The sequence below is a fragment of the Pipistrellus hanaki genome (assembly GCF_964339955.1).
Source record: "Pipistrellus hanaki genome assembly, chromosome: 1".
NCBI classification, from domain to species: domain Eukaryota; kingdom Metazoa; phylum Chordata; class Mammalia; order Chiroptera; family Vespertilionidae; genus Pipistrellus; species Pipistrellus hanaki.
The window spans coordinates 36,052,174-36,062,366 of NC_140503.1; the positions used below are offsets into that span (position 1 = coordinate 36,052,174).

At 44.0% G+C, this 10,193-nt stretch overlaps 1 protein-coding gene across 3 annotated transcripts in view; it reads right to left on the bottom strand.

Annotated features, from left to right (window-relative positions):
- The window catches only part of CGRRF1 (cell growth regulator with ring finger domain 1), a 32,253-nt gene extending 25,454 nt beyond the window's left edge, over positions 1-6,799 (bottom strand). For all 3 annotated transcript variants that reach the window (XR_014794510.1, XR_014794511.1, XM_084877801.1), the window contains exon 1: positions 6,571-6,799. Coding sequence is in view for 1 of the 3 variants with exons in the window: in XM_084877801.1 (XP_084733927.1) it covers positions 6,571-6,674 (104 nt within the window). In the remaining 2 variants the exon portion in view is untranslated. The remainder of the gene's footprint in view (positions 1-6,570) is intronic.
- Positions 6,800-10,193: the final 3,394 nt, after the last annotated feature.

A 10,193-nucleotide genomic window follows, 5' to 3' on the forward strand; every position in this document is an offset into this window, starting at 1 on the left:
GCCCTAAGCCCCATCCCTTCTTTTTCCTCCCCTTAAAAGGTGCTTGTACCCCGGCCCTCGGGCTCTTCCACTCTCTCTCTGGAAGCAGCCGGCAATGGTACTCTCCTCTTCAATAAAGCCTGTGTCCTGGCATCCCGGTCTCTGGCCCTCTCTATTTCATTTTTTAATTTCATTGTATATAAATATTACTTCAAAGGTAAAGTACAAGTGGGTGAAGAGTACAAGTTACTCTGAAGTGATCAACAAATTAGATGGACTGATGGGTGGATGGAAGAATGGATGGATCAGAACAGACATGTAATAAAGTCATTATAGCAAAAGGTTGATTTGGAACTGAAGTGATGGGCATATGCATGTTTACTGGATAATTCTTTCATTGTATGCATGTTTGAAAATTTTAATAATAAAATGTTGGAAAGCAGACATAAATGGATTCAAAGACATCTTTATAAATATGAAAAGGGCAAAAAATATAAAGTGATGAGTAAGGCGTATGCTCTCTGAGTCCGACAGTAGGCAGTGGAAACTAAGCCTTCACATACAAACTAAGCCTTCACATAGTCAAGACAAGGGCCAGAACCAGGCTCACAACTTGAATCCAGGCGTTGGGTTAGGTCATTTTAAGACCTGGTCCTTTATTAAAGGAGGGGACTGTCTATAAATCGGGGTGTAGGCAATTGTAAAATGGTTAAAAGAGGTCCCCAGTTCCATCCCAGGTCAGGGGACATGCCTGTGTGGGCTCAATTCCTGGTAGGGGGCGTGCAAGAGGCAGCCAATTGATGTCACTCTCCCATATCCATGTTTCTCTCTTTTTCCCTTTCTCTAAAATCAATAAAAAACATTTTTTTTTAAAAAGCTGAAAATCTTTTTGAAACAGATCAAACTATTTCCAAGTAAGTTAACTGCATCCCAAAACAAAGCTCAAGAATATTTATATAGCCCTAACAGGTTTGGCTCAGTGGATAGAGCATCGGCCTTCGGATTGAAGGGTCCCCAGGTTCGATTCTGGTCAAGGGCACGTACCTTGGTTGCGGGCACATCCCCAGTAAAGGGTTTGCAGGAGGCAGCTGTTCGATATTTCTGACTCTCTATCCCTCTCCTTTCCTCTCTGTAAAAAATCAATAATATATATATATATATATATATATATATATATATATATATATATTTTTAAAGAATATTTATATGAATATAAACATCTACATCAGCCCTCGCCAGAGTGGCTCAGTTGGTTGGGTGTTGTCGTGTGCACTGAAAGATGAACATGAGCCCTTTGTTGGATTTATCTTCACCCCTTCTACATCTTACCTTTTCAAGTTCATAATGGTATCTTTTGATGAACAGGGTCCTAATTTTAACACAAGTAATTAACCTTTGCCTTTAAGGTTAATAGTTTTGCTCTTTGGCTTTTCATTCCAGCCTTATCTGAATTATGTCCTAACACTGCTACATTTCTCAATTACTATCTCATATGTTTTTGTATTACTGTCCTAGGGTTGGAGAAATAAAGGTAAGAGTGTGAGTTATTACAAGTTAGAAGCTTAGAGAACGAATTCCCCCAAAGCTAGGACCCAGACCTTTTTGGTAGCAGTTCTGGCCAGCTGGTGCTGATATCTCTGAAGGAGTGCCATAGACTGATTCTAGATATGAGAAAAAAAATAAGCTAAAAACAAAACAAAACAAAACAAAAAAACCCTTGTCACTACTAGTGTGAAGGCCAATGTTGCAAAAATGAAGACCAGGAAAGGGGAGCAAATTTTTAAGAAAGAGATCGGAAGGCTGGAGGAGGAAGAGGAACTTGAGGAGGAAAAAGAAAGAAGATATGGAACTAGCATAAGAGAAATGCAGTTTGCAAAATCCCAGTCCCAGTATCATAAAGCAGAGTAGAGAAGAGCATATTTGTTGAGAGACATTAGCCTTTGAGAAAGGTCGGCTTACAGTATATTTTTGTGGCAGCATTACAGGTCACAGGGTCCTTCCCCAAGGGTATCTGACTCCCCTCAATCAGAAGCCCTGAGTCTATGGATTGGCCTAGACCTGGAAACTGGGTGAAAGGTCATACTCTCCATTGCTGTGACCCAAGTCAGATCTCCGGCTCCTGACCTGGAGTTTTTCCTTTTATGCAGTTCATGTAGCATTTAGTAAGCCACCACCTATTTCATTCCCAGGGACATTGTAGTCCATTACACACTGCCAAAGATCCCTGCAGGCCCACACATTTTCTGCTTTGTCTTCCCTTACCCATTATGGAACATGTCCACCTTGACTTCTGTGGTTATGTGTTGCCACTAGACTTTAAGTCAGGAAGTCTGCCCCAAGGGCAGCATTTCTCACAATCATAAATAGCCTAGAGAAGGCAGGTGCCAGAGATTTCCAAGATAAGTCTCCTCTCAGTAATATACTTCTCAGTGCTTCATGCAAAGCAACTGCTTTAGGCGAGATTATAGATTCTTTAAACACAGGAAGGCTAGTTTTCTCAGACAAGGAAAGCAGGCTGTTTCCACCAACAAGGAAGGCTCAGAGTGACTTGGGGTTTCCAGATGTTCAAGTCTATTTCAATGTTCCCATTCCAAGTTTCAGGGCTCCACTTCTTTCTAATCGGTGTCTTCAGTGAGATATCTACAGGGCTGTGCAATGCTATTACCAGCACAATTAAAGCTGTGTTCAATTTTTGGCTCAGGGGCTATCTGATACAGTGCTTTAGAATCACAGAAACTCTCTCATTCTCTAAGAGTTTATCTGAGAGTTCAAAGACCTGAGTCTGTCTGTGTTTTTCCCCTCTATAAGTGATCTCAGAAGTAACCATCCCATCCATCCCTCAGTCCTTATAGTCATCATTACTGCCATAATGGTCAAGTGCGTTAGACACTTGGTACCCCAAGGCAGCGGTCGCTAACCTTTCGGACCTTAAGACCCACAAGTTGGCGACCACTGCCCTAAAGCACTTGCTTCAGAAATCATTGTATCACAATCACCTAAAAGTAGTGAGTGATTTTATTAACTGTGATGCCAATGTATGCCAGAATTGGCAAGGAGCTGAAGAAATGACCATACCAATCTCCAACCCCATCTTTGAGGCTCCCCTCTCCCCAGGATCCCATTCTTAGTAATAATTTATCGACAGTTTTATCAGTCCAGTCAGGAGACCAAAATCACACCAGTAATTTTAACAGAGATAATCTATATATATATAGAAGCCTAAGCAACCGGCTGACCATTCGATCGTCTAACTGGTACCTGTGATGCGCAATGTCCACCAGATGGCAGACGGTCAATGCAGGAGCTGCCAAGCGGCAGTGACTTGGCAGATGCGGTTCTCCAGTAACTCACTGAAACCAGAGAGGAGGGAGCCCGATCCCAGGGTGTGTCACCCGAGAACTGCCCTCTCACAATCTGGGATCGCTTAGGGGATGTCAGAAAGCTGGTTTAGCCCAATCCCTGCAGGCCAGGCCGAGGGACCCCACTGGTGCACAAATCCATGCACCAAGCCTCTAGTTTAATATAAAAAAATGTTAACCAGATTTTAAAGACCTGAAAAGGCAAAAGAGGGGCACTGAGTATCAAAAAAGTACTAACAATAGGAAGCAACAATCACTCTTAGGATAAGGAATAGAGGAAAAAGAGTTACTAGAGCCTAGAAATTTGGAGGAAGGATCCCCAAAGAGCTGGGACTTAGATCTGAGGAAAGGGTATTGAGATCTTTTGACAGGATGCAATGAGGCTGGTTCTAAGAAAGTGGAAAACAATGAACTGGAAAAACTGGGAATGACTGTTAGTGCCAGAGTGAGGCACTATTGCTGTGGTGAGACAAACAAGAAAAAGAATCAAACAGGAAGCGGCAAGTCCTCTTGTCCTCTAGCCTTCCACTCTCCCTCCCTCCCCTATTGGCAAAGCCTCATGGGCAGCCAGCTAGCAAAGAAGAAATGAGGTTTAGAGGTTCTGCCTCAGATTCACAAAGCGGAGTACAATAATGGAGATTTCAAGCCAAGAGACAATCCTATATAATAAAAGACTACTATGCAAATTGTCCCCTTGGGAGTTTGACTGACCAAGAGTTCATCCCTAGCTATGATGTGTGCTGACCACCAGAGGGTGGCATGGAAAGAAGGAAGGCCCCAGCAGCTGGCAGCTTGGGGAAAGGAAGGCCCCGGCCAGCAGCTTGCAGCCAGCAGCCAAGGGAAGGAAGTCCCGGATTGGCCCTGATCACCAGCTAGGCCTAGGGACTCTACTGTGCATGAATTTTGTGCACTGGGCCTCTACTAGCTTAATAACCCACAGTCAAGAAGAAGCAGAAAGTAGTAACAGGCTCTCTGATTATTTGAAACTGTTCAAAACTGTTTTGTTTTTCTGCACAGTACATGGCAAATAGCAGGAGTTTAATAAATGTGAGCTACTAGGGTTCACAGAAACCACCATGTAGTTAAATAGAAACGCCACACTTCTAGTTGCATGATTCTTTACTATTGCTACTGACATTCTAATAATCAGAAGTTCCTATTCTTTTGCACAGTGCAGCTAGACAAGAACGGTGGAAAGAAGCAATAAGAAAGAAACTCAAGCCGAAACCGGTTTGGCTCAGTGGATAGAGCGTCAGCCTGCAAACTGAAGGGTCCCAGGTTCAATTCTGGTCAAGGCATGTACATTGGTTTCGGGCACATCCCCAGTAAGGGGTGTGCAAGAGGCAGCTGATTGGTGTTTCTCTCATTGATGTTTCTGGCTTTCTATCCCTCTCCCTTCCTCTCAGTAAAAACTCAATAAAATATATTTTAAAAAAAATAATGTTTAAAAAAAAAAAAAAGAAAGTAGGCCACAAAACTCAAGAGAGCTGTACTGAAGTTGAAACCATGAGATGACAGATGACCGCTAGAGACTGTATTATGAGAAGTTAAAAAAAATGACAAGCGTGAAGAACATAGTGGATTAATGGGTTTACCTTCTGCCTGGGGTACTATAAGAAAGTTGTTTCATGAGATCTAGATGGTTTCCATTGTTTCTACTCAATGCACCTGAGACCTTGGCTTAGGTTAGCAAACAAATGCTAGTAAAAAATTTATCTAGATGAACAAAGCTAACCCAGATGGAGAGAATAGTTGGGTTAGCCTCAAAATCAGTGACTGGTTTGACCCAAATCAAGATGAAAATGACTAGCACAAACATGGTCTCTCCAGCCTTAGCAGCCCTGCACCCAGAATTCCAAAATTTCTACAATTATCTTGTCTCTTACCCTTTGAAAAAACCATATCTAGAGTATCATTAAGTTTTCAAACCAAATCTTAAACTTGGCTGAACTAGGATTTGAACTAAATCTAATATCAAAGTCTACAAACATGTAATTCCTAACTACCCTTCACACACAGATGTTGTCATCATTACCAATAGGATCTTCACTCATTTTCCTCTTTCCAATACTATTAAAGACAGATATCTAAAGTATCTCATTAGTTGGCCACTGAAAATTAAAATGCAAGGATATACTGCAATTTTCCACTAGTCACCCATTTTCTTTAGTGGAGAAAAATTACATTTCTTTAAGAGAATAACACATTGTAGTTATTTTAAAATCCTGTGTTAACACTGCCTTTCTCAACTGGGCAACAGCTTCCTAATTCCAATCACAGACTTTCTTGAAGAACAATAGCAAGAAAATCTGACGGGCCAAGAATAACAAATTATGTAAAATTGGTCTTTATCTTCCCCCACCATACACGAGGACTTTTATGCTTTATTTTGCCTACAATGTGGGGAGCAGAGTGAAAGCATTAAAATTGCGTAGATCCTAAAGATAGCACATAAGGTCAGAAAATGACAAGGGCTCCCGTCCTTTCTTTAAAGTGAGCACATATATTGTGATCAACGGGCATTTTATTTTTTTATTAATCCTCACTCATTTTACACACGTCTCCTCTGGCCTTCTGCCCGTGTTGTACTCTCTAGAATGCCTTCTATTCTCTATCACACATATTTTACTCCACTTATTTTTCAAAACACCCATTCTTCAAAACCTAGCTCATCTCTCTATCAATGGATACAAAGGGTTTCAACGAGCTGTTACCTACGAGGCTTCTCTAAACATGATATAATGGAGTTCTGTTACAAGTCCCGCCAAGGCCAAGCGCTCAATTCACAAGTACAACAATCAACCTTGTTTACCGTCCGTGTCTGTGCACTGCACCGCTGGGGACTGGACACTGGGCACACAGTAGGCCCCAATCTGGGACAGAAGCCGGCGGACAAGTATTCTGCTCAAGACCAGGCCCCTACCGGACGCTTTATTTCCCAGAAACAAAGCTGGGTGAAATACTTCAATCCCGCACCACCCCCGTACGCCCGCAGCGGCGGGGACCGGGCGGTAAAGCGGGGCAGTAACGCAGGTGCAGTAACGCAGGTGCAGTGTCTACCTAGCCGTTCTCACAGAGCCATTTGGAGCCCTCGACACCCGCTCCCCGACAGCCCCAGGCGCTCCGGCGCCGCCGCCCCCCTGCTTCCACGCCCCCAGCAGCTCGCCGCGACCCGGCTCCCTGGCCGGCCGCCCGCCCCTCCTTTCCTTTCCCTTAGCTCTGGGGCACTTACCATCCCAATACCAGGCCGGTGGTCACGATGAAGCAGGTAAAGACCACCGCGATGTAGAAGAGCGGCGAGTACTCATAGAGCGTTACTAGAAACACCGCAGCCATCGGAGTCTCCAAAGCTCAACTGGGATCAGGCGCCCAGCCCAGCCCCTCAGCCCGCTTCTCCCCTGGTTAAAGCCGCTACGGTGTCCCGCAGCGGACAAACTTCCTACTTCCGCACCCACCCAGGGATCTGATCGACTGGACGTATGGGCTGCCTCGCAGGCTGCGGAAGCCGGCATGCCAATCACAACGTCGCCCGCAAGGCTCGCCCCGCCCCTCCCGCTCCGGTCCCGAGCTATTAGCTCCACGGAGGGGAGGGGCCATGACTCGCCGCCCCGGCTCCTGGGATTGGTGCCCAGCGAGCGTTTGCCCCGCCCGTCTGTCCCAGCCCCGCTTTTGTGCGGCAAATTCTGAATAGGTGTTGTTGTGGCCAAATCCGTCCTAGACTCAGTCAGGTAAGGTGTTCTGATACCATAGAGCACATGTGTCAAACACAAGGCCCGCGGGCCAAATCCAGCCCGCCAGGCCTTGCAATGTGGCCCGCACCGCGCTGTCATCACTGCACTCCGCTGTCAGTTTATGACATTGTCAGTTTATGACCGTTCAGTAAACCATTCGGCCCGCGATTTAGGCTGGATTTTAGATTTTTGCCCCTTCTCTGATTGAGTTCGACACCCCTACCATAGAGAGAAGGCGCACTCCGAAATTTTATTGATTTTTTACAGAGAGGAAGAGAGAGGGATAGAGAGTTAGAAACATCGATGAGAGAATCATGGATCAGCTGCCTCTTGCACACCCCCTACTGGGGATGTGCCTGCAACCAAGGTACATGCCCTTGACCAGAATCGAACCTAGGACCTTTCAGTCCGCAGACCGATGCTCTATCCATTGAGCCAAACCGGTTTCGGCTATTTTTTTATTTTTATTTTTTTAACTGAGCAAAAGTTTTTAAATATATCCTTTTTCTTCATTCTGGCTCAGTCAACTCCATCAGGTTAGCCTCCCTGGAAATCTCTCACAACACTTCCACTGACATTTTATTAAACTTGCTTTTAGTCCTAAAGCCACACCTAGCTACCACAGAGATGGGGAAATGTGGTCTTTTATTCTGAGCAGCAACATCCCTGATACAATTCCAGATGGGGGTTCGGGGTAGGGTTACCAAGGAAGAAAAGAACAAAGGACCTTAGAATGAAACTTAGTGATCACTCCACACTCCCAAATCACCAATAAAATTAGTGCTGGAAAAAAAATAAGGTAAATTTGTTCTTTGGTTTCACATATCCCTTGGCAAATGACCATGAATTGGATATTCTCTGGAATAGCGCTGGGTGAGAAGCTTGGTTCAACAACATAATTTTTAATGACTACATATGCGATTTCTGAAAGTATATAACTGATTTAATTAGCCCCCAATTGTCAGACTTTTTTTTTTATTATAAATAACACTTCAATAAACGTTCTTAAAGCTAAATCATTTTTTTTTTTTTTTTTAATCCTTAAGACTCAACTCGGAGTCTCCCTTCTTCTGGAAGCTTCCTGAACACTTCCCAACCCCTGGGGAACGCCCTCTCCAATAGCACCCAGTGTGGATCTACATGGAGCCCCCTGACCCTGGGAAAGCATTTGCTCACTTAGTCTATATAGCCTACTAGGTCCCCAGCTCCCTGAGTGTAGGAATTACACCTAATTGATGTGTGTGCCAACAGTGCTGAACATATGTATTGTAGAGGCTCAGCAGGTGTTTATGGAAGGAAGGAAGGAAGGAAGGAAGGAAGAAAGGAAGGAAGGAAGGAAGGAAGGAAGGAAGGAAGGGAATGAGGGAGGGAGGGACATTCTCCTCCATGAGATCATTTGGCAGCCCAAAGTATCTGTATTAGCCTATAAGATGTATAACTCTCAGATGAACAGACAGAATGGCTCTTCTTTACTATCTATAACTGATTTAGTTTTGCTTGTGAATCCTCACCCCACTGAGTAGTAGAAGAAGAAGAAAAAAGGGAGAGGACAATGAGCTTAAATTTATCAATTACAGGTATCCTAGTATCCTCAGGTTTAACTGCCCCTTTAGGTAGATGGTCTCTTTCAGAAAAATTCTTAGTCTCTCCTCTCACTTCTCCCTCTTGCTTCATGGGTATTCACATGACCTCATGATAGGATAGGGTTGAAAAAAGAGGTCTGAGCTCTGCACAACACTTGTGAGTCCTCACTAAGGTAAAGCAGGTTTCATCTGGCCTTTTGTGGCTCCGGCTGCAACCACACCTGAGACCAAAAGTTCCAGCCATTTACCTCTGGTTGTAAAGCCTTACTGCACTGTGACATCTTAGCTCCACTGTTCACCAGACTGTTCAGCATCTCCAGTTTTACTTCCTGAGGGGATGTATGAATATGCAGATTCTCCCATGTAGCACCTGCAGGCCACTGAAAACCAGCAATTATTTCAGGATACCAAACAAGACCAGCCCTGCCATTGTTCCTGAGTCATGTTCAGGGGCACAGAGCCAAATGCAAGGCCCCTCCTTCTTCCTTAGTGGAGTAGACAACCAATTCTCTACAGGTTCTCTAATACCACATATATTTGGATGCTTTACTACTACCTCACCCTGTTCCGCACCCCCAACCCCCACCTTCTGAGACTTCAGCCAGAACAGGTTAGGAATGCCTGCCTGCTGCACTTATTCAAGCTCTGTTTCCATCCACCCTCCACCAGACCAGACTGGAAAGACTCTCCCTTCTTCCCATTCAGCAGGTGCTTTCCTTATGTCGTAGCCTCCATTTTTCTCTACCATATGGCATTATACTAAATGGCACTTTTAATTTTGCCAAGGTTTGGATTTTGAAGTGAATGGAGCTTTAAATTTTTTAAAACCATTCTTTCTTAGTAATGTCTGTTTTTTGTGGGTTTTTTTTTTTTTCAAGACTACTGTGTTTCTTGGGACTCAAAAGTCTTATTTTGGTAGTCAAAAGTTGTTTTTCTTTTGCATTCCAAGCATCACAGTTATGTTTCTCCTTGGAGGCTGATAGATGCTCCTGGACAACCAAGGAGACGGTTTCACAAGAGAAATGCAAAATTTATTAACATGTTTTCAAATTTTATTGTCTTCATTATATATTTTCTTGCAGCTGCCAACCCATTCATCCATTTATATGGCCTTTTGAATGTCCCACATTATTTTCTAGAGGGCAAATTTATCTCTATTTTGGAGACACCAGTGGGAATATAATAAATGTCATAACTGAGTTTCAAATGTTGAGGCAGTCACTGCACAACAGAATGGAATGAATATGTCATTCGCGTATGAGCCCAGAGATGACAGGGATTGTGAAAAATCGTTTGGTACCTAAGCAGAGCCTAACCCTTTGAACCCATTGAACTTCCAGATCCCTCTAGTAAGAAACTTCCATGGGCTTAGATGCTGGGCTTCTGTCATCTATATACTCTAAGTGGCAGGAGGCTACCTGAAGCCTGCTCCAAATGAGCTCACATAGGAGATGAAGATGGCATTTAGTCTGTGGCCCAAGGCTCAGGACATCCATCTATGACAGTGATTCCCAACTGGGGTGATTTCCCGCCCCTGTCTC